The 20,918-nt window shown below is 38.7% G+C and overlaps 1 protein-coding gene across 1 annotated transcript in view; it reads left to right on the top strand.

Moving 5' to 3' along the window:
• Positions 1–2: 2 nt before the first annotated feature.
• The window catches only part of mettl22 (methyltransferase 22, Kin17 lysine), a 37,797-nt gene continuing 16,881 nt past the window's right edge, over positions 3–20,918 (top strand). Inside the window, exons 1-9 of the mRNA XM_069149875.1 lie at positions 3–64; positions 3,168–3,327; positions 6,067–6,274; positions 8,819–8,958; positions 10,888–10,928; positions 13,510–13,654; positions 15,924–15,995; positions 19,721–19,774; positions 20,817–20,897. Coding sequence (XP_069005976.1) covers positions 3,222–3,327; positions 6,067–6,274; positions 8,819–8,958; positions 10,888–10,928; positions 13,510–13,654; positions 15,924–15,995; positions 19,721–19,774; positions 20,817–20,897 — 847 coding nt within the window. The 5' untranslated portion in view covers positions 3–64; positions 3,168–3,221. The remainder of the gene's footprint in view (positions 65–3,167; positions 3,328–6,066; positions 6,275–8,818; positions 8,959–10,887; positions 10,929–13,509; positions 13,655–15,923; positions 15,996–19,720; positions 19,775–20,816; positions 20,898–20,918) is intronic.

The raw sequence follows: 20,918 nt of genomic DNA, 5'->3' as shown, positions 1-20,918 counted from the left end.
GTAAAACCCAAAGAAGAAGAAGGGGGAACATCCGCTGTCCCGACCGTCATGGCCACTAATGTGGGTGAGTTAACGTTACAACTATTTGTTTTTCAACAAAAGTACTGACAACAGAGTCGCAATACATTGTATGCACATGAATAACCGAAGACACATTGCATGATAGTTATATGGCACATTTCACACATTGGTTTGGAGTGTTCGATTTTGTGAACCTGCGAATCAGTTATTTGCCTAAATTACTACTATTAACGCCCCGCCCCCCTCGCACGCACACGCGCCGCATGCGCCTTCGCGTGAGAGAGTGTGAGATGTGAGATGCGCCAGAAAATTATAAACATGTAATCTTTAATAGCCTATTTCAAAAAGAAATCGCATTTAAATATATACTGTATATTTACTCACCAACATATATATACATATATATATATATAGTATATTATATACAGGTCATACAGCATTGGCATGTGGCCTATAGAGGTGTTTCAATTTTTACAAATTATTTATGGAAGTAGGCCTAATATAAACTCACTCCCACACTTGTTTGGCCATGTCCTGCTTCTTTTTGTTTTTATATTTTTTGTGCTTTTTTAAAATTTTGACATTATTGATCAGATTAGATCCCTGTTTTTTTTCATAATTGCTGAAATTGTACAACACAGATGTAAAGTCAAATAATCCACACATTGTTCCGTTTTCTCAAGTACAATGGCATTTTCATTCCAAAATACAAACATCTTATTCCGTCGTGTCCATGAAAACAGTGTATTTAATTTACGTGGGGGGAACTTAGTTATCCCTTAGAAACTAACATTTGACGGTTTGAATGGCCCAATCCCATGTCCACCCGAAAGCCAAAAGCCTAAACCGAGTTAAATTTATACATTTTAACAAAATTATCAAAACTCAGGAAAGGCATTAACATGAGTATATCCAATATACTGTGTACAACACTGAAGTTACAAGCTACAACCTACAAAACATAAGCATGTTTTGAAATCACAGCTGACTTCTGCATTGTCTCCAATTTTTTGACATTACATCCCACTTTGTATTAAAAAATATATTTTTTTCAAATTGCTAAATCATACTTGTGTCCCACCACATGGTTCAGCTATTGCCCGATTACACAATCTCCTCTATAAAAATTATAAAAAGATATCTCTGCTGACTTTATCTTGTGGTGAGATACATGTAAAAATATAACAATTTCATGAAACATGTTTTTTCTCGCCAGGTTTTATGAAATTAAATCATAAAAGATTTGGACAGCCTAGACCGTTCTGAAAGAAAAAAAAAAAAAAAAAAGATACAGCATGAATGGCTTATCCCAAAAATGACCAGGATATGAGTTTAAAAGTGAAGGTCGTGAAATTACCCTGAAAAAAGCTGAAAAAAATTATTTCTACCGATCACTTACACATGTCTCATTTGATCTCTCTCTCTGTCTTGATACATTTTATGGCACTGAAGCCTGTCTTTGGGAATCGCCAGAAAACTGTACAAAATGTATCACAGTTGCTGTTTTCTACCCAGTGGTATTGTTGCTTTGGATTCAGTTTAGAGGGAACCACCAAAAATGTGTTGGTTTGAAAAGAGTGAAATAAGGTATTCTAATGTAATATTTGCCTACATAGCCATTACATCCTAATGGTAATGGAACTTGTGTTGATTTGGACTATTGGAGCAGCCGTTACCCTGCAATAGGACTGTCACTTTTTCCAAAAATTACATTTGAAATCATAAAATACTGACACGCTGCTTCTTAGATGTTTTCGCATCATGGTTGTTCGCTCTGCAAGCCTTTGCTCGCTAGTGTCTTCCATTTTGTCTAATAGGTCAATCTGATGGTTAATTGCCCAATCAAAGCCTACAGTGGGTATGGAAAGTATTCAGACCCCTTAAAATTTTTCACTCTTTGTTTCATTGCAGCCATTTGCTAAAATCAAAAAAAGTTCATTTTATTTCTCATTAATGTACACTCAGCACCCCATCTTGACAGAAAAAAACAGAAATGTAGAAATTTGTGCAAATTTATTAAAAAAGAAAAACTGAAATATCACATGGTCATAAATATTCAGACCCTTTGCTCAGTATTGAGTAGAAGCACCCTTTTGAGCGAGTACAGCCATGAGTCTTCTTGGGAATGATGCAACAAGCCTTTCACACCTGGATTTGGGGATCCTCTGCCATTCTTCCTTGCAGATCCTCTCCAGTTCCATCAGGTTGGATGGTGAACGTTGGTGGACAGCCATTTTCAGGTCTCTCCAGAGATGCTCAATTGGGTTTAGGTCAGGGCTCTGGCTGGGCCAGTCAAGAATGGTCACAGAGTTGTTCCGAAGCCACTCCTTTGTTATTTTAGCTGTGTGCTTAGGGTCATTGTCTTGTTGGAAGGTGAACCTTCGGCCCAGTCTGAGGTCCAGAGCACTCTGGAAGAGGTTTTCTTCCAGGATATCTCTGTACTTGGCCGCATTCATCTTTCCTTCAATTGCAACCGGTCGTCCTGTCCCTGCAGCTGAAAAACACCCCCATAGCATGATGCTGCCACCACCATGTTTCACTGTTGGGATTGTATTGGGCAGGTGATGAGCAGTGCCTGGTTTTCTCCACACATACCGCTTAGAATTAACACCAAAAAGTTTAATCTTGGTCTCATCAGACCAGAGAATCTTATTTCTCATAGTCTGGCAGTCCTTCATGTGTTTTTTTGGCAAACTCTATGCGGGCTTTCATATGTCTTGCACCGAGGAGAGGCTTCCGTCGGGCCACTCTGCCATAAAGCCCCGACTGGTGGAGGGCTGCAGTGATAGTTGACTTTGTGGCACTTTCTCCCATCTCCCTACTGCATCTCTGGAGCTCAGCCACAGTGATCTTTGGGTTCTTCTTTACCTCTCTCACCAAGGCTCTTCTCCCACGATTGCTCAGTTTGGCTGGACGGCCAGGTCTAGGAAGAGTTCTGGTCGTCCCAAACTTCTTCCATTTAAGGATTATGGAGGCCACTGTGCTCTGTATTTCTCTGTGGAAACTTACCTCTGAAGGAATTTTAAAGTTAGACTTTTCATATCGAAAACCTACTCGGCTGACTCTTCCTATTTTACATTCTCTTTGTATGTTATGCTGCAAGAATTGAAAATTGATGTTGTAACTGTTAACCTGTGTGTGCAAAGTCTCCCCAGGTATTTGGAAGCGGATGGAAGGGGTGGACTACTGATTGATCCGCCATGGACCAGATCGTTTTTCATTATGACACTGTGCTGTCAGATATTCATATGCACAGGGCCAGTGGACGCCACCTCATGACACGCCTCAACGGTGTTGGACAGCCTGGTGTGTATGGTTACATTAATCGTTTTTATACCTTGTACGAAGGGCTGTACATTGGAAAATGAAATAATGTTTGACACGTATGTGTAGCGAGGCATCAAATTCACAAAATGAAGCGATAGATCTTAGTACTAAAGACAACTAATCCTAAAGAAGTCCTACACCATCAGTTGGTTGCATAATTTCAATTTCTGAAGCTATAATCTCACAATTAAACTATCATTTGATTTTGCTTCATCATTTTAAAAGTTTTAAAACAAATGAACAAATAGCAACTAGAAAATTAACATCACAAAAACTGGATTCCCCAGACACAAAGTGATGCAGACTTGGGGTGACAGCAAATTACACAAGACCTCAAGATATCTTGGTAGCAGCTAAACCTTTACCAAAATGCACTGCCTCTGCTTAAAATCCAAAACTAGCAAATCAATTGGCAGCTATTTTGATAAAAAAAAAAAATTGTTTTAGTTTTTTTTTAACAAAATATAGAAAGAATGAACTGGTCTCCGATGACTTTTCTGTTTTTCTTTGGTTTATATAATTGCAAACAGAATATATTTGTTTGTTTGTTCAAGTAAAACAGAAATTTGTCAATTTGTTCTAAGAAACTCAAATGTGACTCTTTTTTTTTTTACACTTTTTTTTTTTGTTAAAAACAAAATCATTAATTAATTAAAAAAAAAAAAAAATCCACAATCTACCCTGTTAGTATGACATGGGCCTAAATACTTTGGCAACATTATCTTTGCTTAAGGCTCCAAGTTTATACGTCCTGCTACATGTGACCACCGATACCATTCCTTTTCCACCAAATCCCAAGACTACCCTTTTCAGCTGTTTCTGCCCTCTCTTTCGCTGCCTGCTGCAGGCTCCGTCCCCGAATGTCAAGCCCCCACAATATTGCTGATGTTGACCACGCAACAAACCCCTGACAACCTGCCTCCACATGACCCCACCCCCCCCACCATCACCACCCATCTACTTCAGCCACTAGTTTGCGATATCATTCTCTTTTCCTCTCATATGCCTCATATTATCTTCCCACAGCACTGTCGACTCAATGAAATACACTTTTTGCTAACTACCTGACCATAAAAAAAATTTCTGGTCTCAGGCTGGCACTATTCATATCATGTGGAATCGCAATCACAAGCTTCCCACCCAGATCTACCTGATTTTCCAGTCCCTAACTTTATTTAAAATCTTGCCTGGGCCCTTTTCCTCCCGCTGATTTTCACTCCCTATCTAACAAACCTAATAGTTGCCACTTTTTTCCCACTCTTCCCTGCTCTTACTTCCACTCTCCTCTTCTCAATGGCTGCCTGCATGTGTACCTACCCTGCACCAAACTAATCACACACCCTGACAGAATGGGCTTTACCGCTTCCTACTGCTGATCATATTATACAAGTTGTATCCCTACCTACCCACTGCCTTAGGTTCTGTGGCAATGGAAGGAAGATAGATAGATAGATAGATAGATAGATAGATAGATAGATAGATAGATAGATAGATAGATAGATAGATAGATAGATAGATAGATAGATAGATAGATAGATAGATTAAATAGATTTGACTTTATTAATCCCACAGTGGAGAAATTTACTCGACATAGCAGCATAGAGAAAGACAACAACAACAAAAAAGCATGTCATACGTTGCTCCCATCAAAAAGCCTCCTCCTCCATGAACCACAGGTCCTTCCAACTAAGTGCTCACTTCTCTACACTCCCCCAGTTCAACCATTTTCACTGAGCAACTTCCCTAACTTATCTCTCTGCCTCCTCCTCACGACACAGCTGATCAGTCATCAGCTTTCTTCTTTCTGCTGGCCCAGCCTTACTCCACATTGGACCCCTTTTCTTAGACCTAAGTCTCCCATTCCCTGCTGCCCCCTGCTTAACACCTCCGCCTGCCTTACTGCTGCCTGTGCCTCCTGAGCTGCCTCCTTTGCAGTCCACTTCCTTTCTGTATTAGATCTGGTGCCAACTTCCTCAGCTCATCATGATTGCTTCCTGCCAACTGCAACTACTCTTACCTAAGCACACTTAAACATTTACATTTCCTCTGTTAGGCTGGACAGTGGTAGTTAAAAGATGCCCCTTCCGTCCACTACACTGTAGCACACATTAGACTGTTGAGGCATCAGGGAACCCCCAAATAACTTCCTAATATATGAACTTATCAGTCTCTCCAGCCTTTCTATTTTAGAAACTGCACATTCGTGTACTCTCAGTGGCCATATCACCCTTGGAAATAGCCCAAACCACAGCTTAAGCTTCCACAGAAGTCCTGACTTCAGTGACATCTGTTGTAAGCTGCTCAACCTGCTCGGCATCGCTCAACTTACTCGTGTACAAGCTCCCTAGACTCACTAGAGGGAATTTCTTCCTCACCAACAAAAAGGGCCATTTTCTTTAACTTTCCTTTCTCCAACGAGATGCTGTGTGACTTACTCGGCTTAATCCTTAACTTAGTCCACTTTAAATTCTCCTTTAATTGCCCTAACTATCGCCTCAAGCAGGCTGCAGTTGTGGTCACCAACGTCATGTCAAACATATGTTCTAATTTACGTGTAATAATTTCTCTGGCTCCTTTGGCAGATGGATGGATGGATGGATGGATGGATGGATGGGTGGATGGATGGATGGATAGATAGATGGATAGATACGTATATAGATGTATAGATAGATAGATTTTTGTCCTCAGTTTCTCATGTTCCTTTATTTATCCATCCAGTCTTCATGTCCACATTCAAGATCTTGGCAGAAGGACATGACAACAATGACCCAGGGAGAGGTGTAGAAAAGAAAGAGGAATGCGAGGACCCAAAAGAGGCCGAAGGGAAAGACACAAAACCCACTCAAGGACAAGATAGAAAGGAGGGTGGGGAAATAAACGTGGCACCATTCTTGGATGAGGACGGAGACCTTGACATCACACATCGGTATGGAAAAAAAACCTCTGTTCAGTCAACCTTTAAAACAAAAAGTTTTCACTGGCTTTTCCACTTTTCACTTTCATTTAAGTTTTTATTTACTGCTCCTAAAATGTAGTGTGGTTCATGTTAGCTTATTTCTTTATTTAGATTTTAATGTTTTTTTTATTGATCAAGTCTATTTGACTGTTTGAATGTCCAACACTTTGGTCAACCTTCGTTGTGTTTTAAATATGCTACATAAATAAATTCGACTCGACTAGTGGGGCTAGCTTAACAAAGCTAATGTTAGCCAAGCCACCAGAGCCAGTGTGACTAATCAAAAACAGAAATGTAGTCACCAAAAAGCCTAATATATTTTGGCACGTTGGATTATTTGGTGAACATGATGAGCATTGCATCAGCTAAAACTCCATGTTGCAGAACATATTGATGGCATATTTATCATTCAACATAAATAAATCGAGTGAGTAAGAGTGACTGAGAATAAACTGGTTGCAATCATTGTAGCATCAGCCATTTTCTCCCGGTATAGATATTTTTACGTAGAAGCTGGTGTGTTTTCTCATTATGATCCATCTTCTGATAGGCTAAAATCACTACGTATGTATGTATTTTGTGAAATGTTGTTGCGTTTTGTGAAATGTTGTTTCGATTTGTTAAATGTTGCATTCTGTGAAATGTTTTTACAACTTGGTGAAATACTTTTTCGATTTGTGAAATGGTGTTGCATTTTCTGAATTCATGTTGTGTTTTGATCTGCAGGGCCACCGTAAATTTGCTTGGTATGGAATACAAACAAAATAACAACGCGATCTTAACAAACAAACCCTAACTCATAAACATCGTAATTTCCTCTCAACTTGTAATAAAAAGGCTATCAGTAATTTTCTTTCAAATCTTTAGAAGCCTCTATTTGTTATTCCAGCCACTTCTCCCCAATGACAGGATGACATTCAATTCCTCTTCTTGGTTTACCTCGAAAGCTTCTATTCCTCTTCTGACTGCTATTGGCAGTATAGCTTAACATTCTAACTGAGAACGCTAACTCCTTGGTCATGATACACTCGCACTAAATGTGTTTTTCAATCAATAATACCCTACTCTTCACTACAGAGCATATTAGTTGTCGCCATAAAGTTAGCACCCTGGTTAGTTGAGCTAATCAATAGCATCAATTACTACCACGCCACACTATCAGCTTTGTCTAGATATACAGTATACTATAGTTGCCTTTCCCTGTTACACCAAACTTTCCACATGGTAAAAGGCATAAGTAATATTTGCCACCTGGGCAAAAACATTACTAAGGCCTAAAAGTCTTTGTCACAAGATTGCAGGCCGACCAAGCTGCCTGATGATGGTTGTTGCTGTGGAGTCAATGGATTGCCACCGTACAGTAACTCCTGGGGCTTGTGCAGTTGTGGCACAGGCAGGCATAAAGATATTATGCCGAGATCCTAAGTCTAATGTCGTTTTGTAACACAAGCAAAATTCTCATGTCTGATCAAAACCAACAAAACTAGAATGGTTAATTTGCAATCCGAATAATTTTATCCTCAGTCCATATATTTTTGCGTACAAAAATAATTTGTATTTGTAAAATGAGAAATTTGCTCTCAAAAAAGTTTTTTTATGCTTGAATAAAAAAGATACAAAACTACTTTCATATTATGCTAATATCAGATAGTGGATCACATCGTACTTAAGAGCATAAGTGCGTTTACCCTGTCAAGTATGCAGTGCCTGTATTCCAAATAGTCTTCGAATTCCAAATAGTCTTCAAATTCAGTATGAAACGATGGAAAGGGAGGGAGCACTAACCTAAAGTATTTTCAAATTGTGGTGGCCGGGACACCGCACAAATATGTTTGTTTTTCATTAATAACTATCAAACTGCTGTTGGATGGAGGCCATCAGTATGTTTATTGTAGGTATTAAACAGATGGCATGAAAACACGTTTAGTTTTCGATAAAATAGTCAAAGCCAGCAGATATGTTGGCAGGTGATGCATTCAAATGTTACAGTTATGTATGGTAAGTGTAAAATGGCAGTGTGCAATTTGAGATAATACCACCCTGTTAAAATCCATGTACTCCCCATGTAAGTGTATTAACATGTAAAAGTACAATATGTGACTGTACAAAGGGAAGTTTGCGATTTAGAACAAAGCAACTGACTGAAAGCTTGCGTGCATTTATTGTTCTCCATTCACAAAACACTTCTCATCTGACAATACCCCACCTACATCTTCCAGTGCAGTAGCAGCATCTCAGTTCACTCACTGGTTGGCCCCCCGTGTCTAAAAATACATTACGATACAATGTAAAATGTTATTATTATTATTTAAAGAGACATTTTTCAGCATATTTTCTGTCAGCCTGTAAAATCTATATTTAAACAGTAAAAATTACTTTGGGGAATGTAAAGGTTATGACCATATTATCATTTTATATTTAGCCTGAAAACCTGAAATGGAGTACCATGTACAAATGTCAATTACAGCTTTGATTAGTATATTATTTTATATACTGTTGTTTTCCTTTCTACAGACCACGGAAAAAGTCTTTGGATGGTTGTCACAGAGATTTGGTCTGTCCAGTCATTCTCAAACAGTCCGAACCTGTGCTAGAACAAGATGAGAATTTGGATGATGATGTGGGTCATTGCTTCAAAGACGTCATAAAGATTGGTAAGAACCTTAATGTTGTTTTTTTATAATACAATGTGAATATCCTAAAAAATATTTTTTTGAGCACAATGTGCAAGTAAAGATTACAACCTACGGTAATATTTTATTACAAACCTAAAATTTGTAACAAAAAATGGTGATAAAATATATGTGATTATATATGTGATTATTAAACATGAGTGGAACATAAACTGGTAACATGACCTCAAACGTACAGCCACACCGGTGGTGTCACATACACTGGCCACCAGTCCACTAACAGAATAGCCAAATAAGGTTGCAGCTACAGTGGTGTGAAAAAGTGTTTGCCCCCGTCCTGATTTCCAATTTTTTTGCATGTCTGTCACACTTAAATGTTTTAGATCATCAAACAAATTGAAAGTTTTCAAATTGAAAGTCAAAGATAACACAAGTAAACACAAAATGCAGTTTTTAAATGAAGGTTTTTATTATTAAGGGAGAAAAAAAATCCAAACCCACATGGCCCTGTGTGAAAAAGTGTTTGCCCCCTCCTGTTAAAACATAACTGTGGTTTATCACATCTGAGTTCAATTTCCCACACCCAGGCCTGATTACTGCCACACCTGTTCTCAATCAAGAAATCACTTAAATAGGACCTGCCTGACGAAGTGAAGTCGACCAAAAGATCCTCAAAAGATAGACATAATGCCGAGATCCAAAGAAATTCAGGAACAAATGAGAAAGAAAGTAATTGAAGCCAACTTGGGTTCTGCAGCAGAATAATGATCCAAAACACACCAGCAAGTCCACCTCTGAATGGCTGAAGAAAAACAAAATGAAGACTTTGGAGTGGCCTAGTCAAAGTCCTGACCTGAATCCTATTGAGATGCTGTGGCATGACCTTAAAAAGGCGGTTGGTGCTGGAAAGCCCTCCAATGTGGCTGAATTACAACAACTCTGCAAAGATGAGTGGGCCAAAATTCCTCCACAGCGCTGTAAAAGACTCATTGCAAGTTATCGCAAACGCTTGATTGCAGTTGTTGCTGCTAAGGGTGGCCCAACCAGTTATTAGGTTTAGGGGGCAAACACTTTTTCACACAGGACCATGTGGGTTTGGATTTTGTTTCTCCCTTAATAATAAAAACCTTCATTTAAAAACTGCATTTTGTGTTTACTTGTGTTATCTTTAACTAATATTTAAATTTGTTTGATGATCTGAAACATTTAAGTGACAAACATGCAAAAAAATAAGAAATCAGGAAAGGGGCAAACACTTTTTCACACCACTGTATATACCCCTATTATGGTATACTGCAATAGAAATATTGATGTTGTCATATCATCTACAATTGCTTATTATTGTTATTAAAAAATACTAGACTTATCATTTTACCTGTATCCACTTTTTTGACAATAGTACTTGTGACGGCATTTCTCACTATTTTCAGAACTTTTACAAACCGAGGATGGGTATTGTTAAGATTTTATAGATACCGATTCCAATATTAATACCGCTTATCGATATCGATACATATCAAATGTCTTTTCGATACTTTATTTCTCTCCATAATTGTTCTCTAATTGTTTAATTGGTTCTTTTGAGTTTTTTAAAAAAAAAAGACCACATCATTCATGAGTAGCAATTATTTTCAACGGGACTGTTCCTCTAAAACGGGATTTGAGTAACAAGCTGATAGTTTCTTGCAAGCCATCAACCACTGAGTGGCTGCCTGGTGGTATCAGTTGCCATTCATTCTCCCATTTCTTAATTGTGAACTTGTAGTCTGTGTTTTAACAGCATTTAGTTTATGAGTTATTGATTCGTAGCTACCAATATATTTCCAACTTTACAGAAACTATGGACAGAATGACAGTCACCGTAGTGCTGATATTGTGCAAGAAATAATTAAATAAGGAGACATTTTGGACACAGCCTGTGTTTAATATATGAATCCAATCTATTTACAGAGCACACTATGGCCACAACTTTGGAGGATGTCGGCAAGCAGGTAAGTAAAATTTAATCAATTTTTTGTTAGATTTTATTTCCCTCACCTCTGATTACTGACTATTGAGGCAGTGATTTCATAATTCTGCAAGCTGCAACTGCAACAGGAGTTAGTCTTCTCTTATGTTGAATTGTACACTTTTAACTTTAAACATGATACTTGATCCATGCGTGTGCATGGAAGAGGTAAAACTTACTCACAAATTTCTCTACACTTTATCAGTGGTTTGTGAGTGTCATTTGTTAAATGGTATGCTGGCCCCATCTAACATCTGTATGTAAGTAGTGCTCTCAAACTGCATTGGTGTGTCTCTTTTTTACACAGTTCTCTTAGTTTCTCATAGAACTATTAAAAAAAAAAAAAAAAAAAAAGTACGACGTAGCAAGGTCTCTCCTGGACACAGATGACACGCTCAGTCGTATGTTTAGGTGTAAAATGCTGTTATTTGCCCGGGCCATACACTAATGTCCTCATGCAACCGCTTCCTCCTCTTCCTCCTTCTCCCTGCTCCCCTTTATTAGGGGAGAGCTCATCAGTTCACATCCAGCTCAGCTGTGCTCATCAGTCTGTTTTCAGCTCAGCTGTGCTCATTACACCTGCCCAGCACCGTTCCCTGAACCACTCTTCCCACTCTCCACCCCCTGCAGCTGAGCTAACCACACCCCGCCACCACATACGATTTGCAGAATATTTTAGTTTATTGCAGACACTGAGTGCAGATGACAAATGAGAGCTTTCTGTCAATAATAATCCCAGTCTATCTTTTGAAAAATGTATTAACAGTTTCCAGTTAGAGGTCATTAAATTGGCCTATGAGGACCTATGAGGAATGACGATTAAATGTATCTGCAGTCAATATCTTACATTGAAAACTTAAAACAGATCTATTGTGTTTTTTCCTATTTTCTGTCACATATATTATTACGATATCAGATATCCAAACATTGCTTAAGTTTTAAATAATGAGGAAAATGTATGTAAAAGTAATTCATTGGGGAAAAAAACTTCAGCCTGCTTTGAACACTTCACAATAAGCTGATGTGAACTTGTTATGGATTTCCTTGTATGATCATCTCTTTTTATGTACAGCACACTCACAATGTATAGACCAACGGGGCAGAGAGATAATGTACTTGCTTTTTTTCAAAAGCTGATAAAAATTTTTTAACTTATTACATTAGCACATACAATACACCCATTAACAAGACAATATTTAGAAGCTAAAATTAAAGCCTAGAGGTTGTATGCTTCTGATGCCCACTGAAGTTACAGTTTACATGCATATCTGTCCAAAGTCATATGGATGTTGCTGCAAAGAAGCAACACATTTTATAACATGGATGGTTTACACACAACTTCAACCCTAACAGCACAGAAGATCTATACAATCACAACCACAATTTCCAGATGGACATTCAGGGGTTATGTCACCAATTTAGTATCGGTAATAAATGTGAAATATATTCTCAATCTAACCTTTTGCTCCTCAGTAATAGTATTGAATAACAGAAACACAAACGTGTTTTGTGCCGTTGGATTTACTTTTGACTACCAAATTCTAATCAGTTCATCCTTGAGTCCTATAATGTCACTGCCAAGTTTGAAGAAATTCCCCCAAGGCATTCCTGAGGTATTGTGTTCCCAATAATGAGAAATATGTGAAGTCACAGTGACCGTGACCTCTGACCTTTGGCCACCAAGCTCTAATCACTTCAATGTTGAGGCCTAGTGAACATTTGAGGCCAAGTGAACCCAAAAAACATGCACCTCAAGTTAGATGGCGCCGCGCTAGTGGCAGCCTGTTGCAGCAGCTCCCCCCCAAGATGCTGCTGTAGCGAAAAAATTTCCCCTCGGGGATTAATAAAGTAAAAATAAAATAAATAAAAATAAATAAAAAATAAAAATTTGTGCATTTGTGTGAATGTAGGTACAGCATTTGGAGAGATTCCTTAAAGGCATTTCTTAAAAAAAAAAAAAAAAAAGCATTCACAGTGGGTAACAGATCTAAACTCAGTGACCTTGACCTTTGACTTTTGACCAACCAAATCTTACAATTTCTTCCTTGAGTCCAAGTAAAAGTTACTCCCAAATTTAAAGAAGTTCCCTGAAGGCATTCCTGAGACATCACATTCAAGAAAATGGAATGGATGGAGAGGATGGACGTAAGGTCACAGTGACCTTGACCTTTGACCTATGATCACTTTAAGAAATATTTAGTTCATCCAGGCGTCTAAATACACATTTGTGCCAAATTTGAAGATGGTCCCTTCGGGAGTTGCTGAAATATTGTGTTCACAAGAATGGGAAAGATATGAGGTCACAGTGACTGAGACATTTGACCTTAAAGAAACAAGAAACAGCAGCTAAACCGGCTTGTTTCAGGATGAACTGAAGGGCTGCCTAAAGGGTCAATATAAGAGTCAGGATCTTGGAAAGCTACTTTAGTGATTCCCAGAATATAAAGAATTACAATGAGCAAAAGAAGTCCCCTTTAATTCTGAACTGTGACATTAATGTTTTACACAAGTGTTTGTTGATATTAAGAAAAACTAAAGCATCATGTCTTTTTTGCGTGCATCAGGTGTGGCGAGGGGCATTCCTCCTGGCGGACTTCATCCTCTCTGAGACGGTCGCGTTCAGGGGGTCTACAGTCCTAGATCTGGGAGCAGGAACAGGCTTAACCAGCATCATAATGGCAACAATGGCCAAAACAGTGTACTGCACAGGTATAATGCTATCAGATATCCCAATACAAACTTACCCAGATTTGTTACTGTCTAGAGTTTATTTGAATGTCTTAATCGATCTTAAACCAATGATCATTCTGTGAATCCAAATGAACCAACTTGAGCACAGAAGCTCAGTCAGTCAGTAGCCTTAGTGTCTTTCTCTTTGGTTAGCTCTCATTGGGAGTCAAAGCAGCCAAGCTACTTTTGCTCTGATTATTATTTAAATTTTTCTTCTCAGCTAAAAGCTAAAATTAAAGCCTAAAAGTTGTATGCCTCTGATGCGCACTGAAGTTACAATTTACATGCATATCTGCCCAAAGTCATAGATGTTGCTGCAAAGAAGCAACACATTTTATAACATGGATGGTTTATTGTATAAATTGTTAGGCCTTAAAACACCAAAATTGATTTGGGAAGTCCCCCTCACCCACTAATCAATCCCTAAAAAATGAGGGTACTGCCCACAAAGGTGTATCATATCTTAAGAACGTTCTTCCTGTCAATCTCTGAATTCATCTGCACATTTCCTCAACTGGTTATCAAGCAAACAGGCACAAATTGACACTACAACAAAGAACAAACAAACAACGAAATGTCGAAGCAAGTATCTCATAAATTACTTGATTTAGATTCAAAATAAGCTTTTGTCCTGCTTCCCACAATACACTGTTATTAGTTTCCACAGCACAACGATATTCCCAGTCTGTGATAGCAGTTGTTCTCCCATTCTGAGAAGGGCCTGGGGTAAACCCGTCTTTCTGTTCCTGAGATGCCTGATGGTTTCCAGAACTTCTCGCCAAAGTCCTTCTCAATGGCCACTCTAAACTCTTCCTCAACCAAGTTTTTGCAGCTATGATTGTTGCAGATGCATGTTAGGATACAATAGATCAGGTGTACTATTTTTGCCTTTGTGGGCCAGTCCACATACTGTGCAAAGCGGGTCAGATGAAAGGTGAGGGTGACATGGTTAAAATCTCCTGATATTGGAATGTAGGGATCAGGGTGTTGGGTCTGTAGTCTCTCCAACGGTCTCGTGGATGACGTGACATGTCACTACAGCCCTCGGTCTCGGTTGAATGCAAACAACAATGGCAGAGGTGTGAGAGAACTCCCTCGGTGCATAATAAGGTCTTAGACTGACAGCTAAAGGTTCAGTGTCATGGCAGTAGGTCTTCTCCTTCAGATTAATATAACTGGGGTTAGACCACTTGTTGTTCAAAAACCAAACCGCTCGTGAAATTCTAAAGCCTGCCTAATCTAAACAGGAGTCAGGTTGTTGTTGTTGTTTAGCCCGGTCTCCATAAAACACATGTGGCTGCACTCCCAGTATAGCCAAGGGCTTTTCACAAGTGCCACTAGCATATCACACTTGCTATTCAGAGAGTTGACATTACCCATGAGGATTAATGGCAGTGAAGGCTTATATCTCCATCTCTTAGTCTTTTGCTTAGCCCCAGTCCTGCATCCATGGTATGTTCTCTTTCTTTAATGGCAGTGAAGGCTTATATCTCCATCTCTTAGTCTTTTGCTTAGCCCCAGTCCCGCATCCATGGTATGTTCTCTTTCACTCCGTCAGGATAGGATGTTTAATTCAGTTTGGTCCATTGCAACGCAAGGAGATCCTCCCTTATGTACACAAAAATGTGCTCATTGTTGGTTGAAAAAAAACTAAAATAAAAAAATACAATATAACACTGAATACATCAATACGAGAAAAAAAAAAGACAAAGTGCTGCAACAGCTACAGAGCTGCAAGGACTTACGTGTCAATATGACACATTTTTCAAAAGGATTCAAAAGGATTATTTGGTACTGAGTACACTTAGGAACCACCTTATGCTGAATCATCTTGGTTTTTTTTATGGCCAACACATGGCTAGCTCAGAAGTTGAGACATTCCTCCCAATTTATCTAAAGTTAAAGTGATTTTTTTTGTTGTGTTATGTTATGCCAGTGAACCTTTCTCACAGTGACAGCATTGTGTCCATGATATAATAGGTATACCGTACACTAATGTGGAGCATGTTAAAATAATAAAACAACATTTAAATTAAGTAATTAAACATTAAAAAACGGGGAAAAAAAGGAAAAGGGTGAAATTTTATAAAAACAGCACCTGAAAAAAGACAAGACAAGACTTGTTGTTGTGTTTGGACTCTGAAGACATGGGCTGCTTCATTTTTGATTGTGCACTTAACAATTAACTGTGCTCTTCAAGCCTTTTTGCAGAGGACTTGATCAAACTACACTGTTTGTTTTTTCACAGATGTGGGGGAAGACCTTCTAAACATGTGCAAGAGAAACGTTACACTAAATAAACACATGATGGAGCCAGCAGGTGAGATAACATAGTTGCTGTCCTATTTATCACTAATTTCCCCTTCAAATATTTCTAGTTCCCACTGATACTTAATGTGCTGTTGCTATACAACTGGCCAGGGGTACTTACAACATGCTTCATTGAGAACATATGAAATCGCATGTTGTCCTTTTCACTAAGCAGTGAAATTTCACCAAGAGAAGCTGTGATGTTTGGGGAAGTTAACGCTGTTTGCCCCAAACTGCCAAAATAATATTAATATTTTTGTTAGTGGGTATAAACTAATAAAATTTAAGTAAAAATGAGAGTAATTAAACACGCATCTTGTACACTTATGCGTTGGCAGTTGCAGGTCAAGAGACAGAAGAAATCCCAATCTTATAAATGATACAACTAACAACTTTTAGGAGTTTCACAAAAAGAGAAAAAAAGAAGCAGGTGTTCCTTACCCTCACAGAGGTTATTAATTTAGAAAGACTAGCGCATTTTTAAATAAACACAGTTCTTCCTTCCTGTCATTACATATTTCAACTTAACCGCTGACTTACCTCTTTCTGATGAAGTCCACATGTAAAGGAATGCATAGGAGCATGAATGAAAAAGTTGTCTTGAATAACCAAAATCTTGACAGCCAATAGTTTGATGAGGCCAGCAATGTTAAATGTTCTATGTCTGAAAAGAGATTCATATATACAGTACCAGTCAAAAGTTTGGAGGAACTCGTTTTATTCAAGGGTGTTTCTTTATTTTCTAGTGAATTATAGAACTGAAGACATCCAAATTATGCAACAACAAGCATTGAATTATTCAGAAAGGGAAAAAGAAGAGTAGACAAGCAACCTATGTTTTGAATTTGAGATTTTTTTAGAGTAGCCACCTGTTGTTTTGAAAAGATCTCTGCACACTCTTTAGTGTTCTTTTCTCCTCCTTCATTAAGAAGCCACGTGGAATACCTTTCCTACACTACTGAAGGAGTTCCTACATATCAACACATGCACATGTTGATGGCTTTTCAGGTCAAATCAATTTTATTCATTTTCTTTCAAGTTTTGCGCTTAGATCGACGGAGAAGGGACATTACTAACTCGACTGGAGCTTTCAGTTTAGATGCAGGTTTCTTTCTGAGCAGAGGGGTTACGTAGCGTTAAGTTACATTTACATCTACTCCTATGGTTTAAGGATGTAAAAGATCCATGGCCTTCTTACCCTGTTTTGATCTGGTGATCAACTTTTCATTGCTGAATGGAAGGGTGTCAACCGGCCACAACCTTTCAGTGTCGGGGTTGCCTGGTGAGGCAAATAGGCAATTGATATAATCAGGTGACTCAGCAAAAGAAAGTTGGCCCATCCCAACCTTGTCCTTACTGCAGCTGAAGATGCCTTTGGCCCATATTCAACCCTTTCAGTCGGGGGGAATGAGGAATGGATTATCTGATCCAGTGAGGATGTGTGGTTGGAGGAGTTCAGTGGGAGACCATGCAAATATGGGTAGCGGTGCTTTAGTTTATTTACAGGATAACTTTGCTCAACAAACATAAGCATGTCAGAGGTGAATGCGCCATCTACGGAGATATCTTTGGGCATGAATCAGCAGAAATTCAGCAGAAATATCTCTGAGGCACCTGCTCCTGGTTTTAGAGACTGCAACATTCCCACTAATGATGTCACTCTTACCGCAACATTTTGAAACCCTTTAGTGTCTCAACGACCAACCTTGGCCATGGCGAAAGGTCGGGGGTCATGGGGATAGGACAAAGCAATGCGACGAGCAGAGGGGAGACGTTGATGATACGTCCATTATACACTTCAGGCTCCTCTAGTGATAAAAGGTTATTGAGAGCCATCTTCAAAATTTTAAATTCATTAGGGGTCATTTTGGCTGAAATAAGAGAATGATGTGATGAATATCTTTAGCCCCTCATCTGTTGTATAAGAGCTACGGGCAGTTTAGGAGACGCTCCAGTGTTGTGGGGCATATGAAACTAGAGCTGGCTGGGAGACCAGATATTGAGATTGACACTTCTGTACAGACTGCTGAGGGAGGTGCTGACATTGATATGGACCATAATTACTTTGAAGTTGAGTAGAAGGCTGCAAATTGGCTGATCGAACTTGAGGAGTAGTAATAGGTGAAGGTCTGATTGTGTATGATGGGGCCAGGATCCAGGGTGGTATACTTGGTGTGGGAACAGGGGGAGACTGGAGAGACTTGGTCAGATGGTTGAGGAGTGGGTGGCGTTTAAAAAGGCCCTCGAGGTGCTGATCGAAATAAAGAATGCTGGCCTACTTGCACAATGATGGAAAGGATATTACTAGATGACAAAAGGGAGCCTGAGAGTACACGAGAGCCTAGTTCACTGGATGGCAGTGGTGAACTGTTTGATGGCACCTGAGCTGCTGAAGGCTCCAGAAGCTGAAACTCGGAACCATATTGAATCTAGGGGCCCAGAAACAGCCATTCTATGCATCCACGGTAGAAAGGCAGCGTGATTAGGGCAGTAAGGAAAGAGGGTTTGGGCAGACTGGGAAATTTGTCCAGTGTTTAGAGTGGGTACTGTGTTGGCTAAATTTGGTTCAAATGAAGTTTTCTCAGTGGCTTCACATTTGTCCTAACATGCCTGGTCAGATCTATAGTGCGTGTTTGGCATCCTGAGAATGTTGGTCACTTTCACCCTCTGAATAACCCTGTTCCAACCTTCCAATTAACTCTTTGACCAGACACTTTAGGTGTGCCACTTCCTCTTTTAATGAAACAGTCTCTGCATTTTCTGCAGTGGGTTCTACACACTTTCTTGGTTGTATTAGAGGCGTTCCATAAAGTTCAGTTTTGTAGTCTTGCAGGTACTTAGGAGGTAATCTTTCTTGTTGAGGCTTTCCTTAGCGCTGTCCATCATCTTCAGGTGGAGGGACTTGTGAATCCATTTTCCACCATAAATGTTCAACCCAGCTTAAAAGGCCATGGGAAAAACTATAGTGAAGGTGGTGGTGTTGGTTCACTGAACACCTAATGTGGTGTGCACATATAAACACTGGATCCAAAAGCCATTCCAACAATTTATTTGTTCCAATTTAGAATTAACAGATGGATGGATGGATGGATGGATGGATGGATGGATGGATGGATGGATGGATGGATGGACGGACGGATGGATAGATAGCAGGCTGGCTGGCTGGATGGATGATTTTGTTCTAAACATGAAAGGAAGTATTAAAAAGACAAAATTAATTTAAAAAAATCATTAACAAATTGCTAAATGAGTAATAAATAAGAGTAACAATGCTTAACTTGCATAATCAATGCATTCACTAACTTGGCATCTCCGTATAAACTGAATTTCAATTACCTTGAAACTGAGTGTAATGTTATGAAATGTAATTAATTTCCTCTGAAACTATTTGAAAATTCATGTAAATATTTTCTGAAAAGGAGAGCACCACAAAAGCCAGCTTTGTAAATGCTCACCAAGATAAAAAAAAAAAACAAACAAACAAACAAAAAACTAGAAAGCATATAGAAATATTTATAAGACTAGTGTTGTTAAATAAGAAATAAATAAGAAATTTTATTTCATTGCAAATTTACCTATATTTACCTTTCTACTTATTATTGAGAGAATTTAGAGTGTTCGTACCATTAGTTATTTGTTGATTTCACAATTTTATAATTTATTAAATACAAGAGAAGCCTATGACAGTTTAGCTGGCCTAATGCAATTTTTTTTATTATTTTTTTGGACCATCAGGTGGGGACGTGAGAGTGAGACAGCTGGATTGGCTCCAGCATGGCCTTTGCACAGGTAACACACATATTCTCAATGAAAAAGTCTAGTCTAGTCTAGTTTTTGTTGAAACTGTCATTCAAATCCTGTTGCTCAGGCAGAGGAGACTAGCATGATCAAAAAGTAAGAGAAATATTATGCTCACCAGCTTGGTGAATGGAGGAGGAAAATCCACCAGGCACTTTTAATAGGTTATAAAATCACATCAACTAGCAGCTAATGTTAGCACCTAAAGTGATGACAAACAAGAGAGGCCGCACTTGTATAAATGGTCTAGACTGATCAATATAGGGACTAGCTTCTATACACTAGAAGTGCACTATATAGAGAAGAAAATTTACAGTTGAGATTTTGATCAGCACTACAAAGTGGGTGACAGACTATACAGTGGACAATAAAATGGACAAGTAGACAATCCAGCCCAGCCTGTTCAAAATGTTTCACATTTGAGCTTTATTCCTTCTGATGTCAGACTGATATTAAAAGGAAAATGTCCAGAGAGCAATTTACTTTCAGAATGATAGTTTATCATGTCATCTAATCGATATCAGGGAATTCAGATTTAGATTTTTTTTTTTTAAATTAAATTCATCTAAAATATCCTATATGAGGTTTTTTCTCTGATATCGGAACCTTGCTGTTAGTGGAACCTAGGTTCTCAGTGTTTTCCTCTCCCTCACGGCTCCCAAAAAAACAACTATGTGAGCCTTACAATGTTGGACCTATTTGACCATACTAGTAATACCTCAAAAGTTTTATCCGTATTTGTTTACTACTTTCAGTGTATGTTACAGATGTAGAAATCAAACACTAATGTTCAACCTCTTATGAACATATTATGGAGGAGCAACCATGCAGCACTCTGTGGCTGAGATGGTCAAATCTCAGAGTATAGTACAGAGGATCGTAACGATTTGTTCAGACCATGATATTGACATTTTAAAAACATTTCTTAACTCTGATGTAAAACAGGCCTCCTATTCCAGCTTGTGTGAGTTTGAACCAACCACCTTCTGGCCATTATAAATGTCTGCCTTTTCCATGTGTCTAATCTTTCTAGATGCTGATGTGGAGTTTAGTTGGACAGACGAGGAAGTAGCCGACTTGTATAACAACACCAACTTCATCATCGCTGCTGATGGTAGGTTTTTAAGCGGATCAA

Source organism: Embiotoca jacksoni, unplaced genomic scaffold (assembly GCF_022577435.1).
Source record: "Embiotoca jacksoni isolate LCO1_2020_lvr unplaced genomic scaffold, fEmbJac1.0.p SCAF_15, whole genome shotgun sequence".
Taxonomy (NCBI): Eukaryota; Metazoa; Chordata; class Actinopteri; family Embiotocidae; genus Embiotoca; species Embiotoca jacksoni.
The sequence above is the reverse complement of the archived record's forward strand: the minus strand, read 5'-3'. Positions and strand labels throughout refer to the sequence as shown.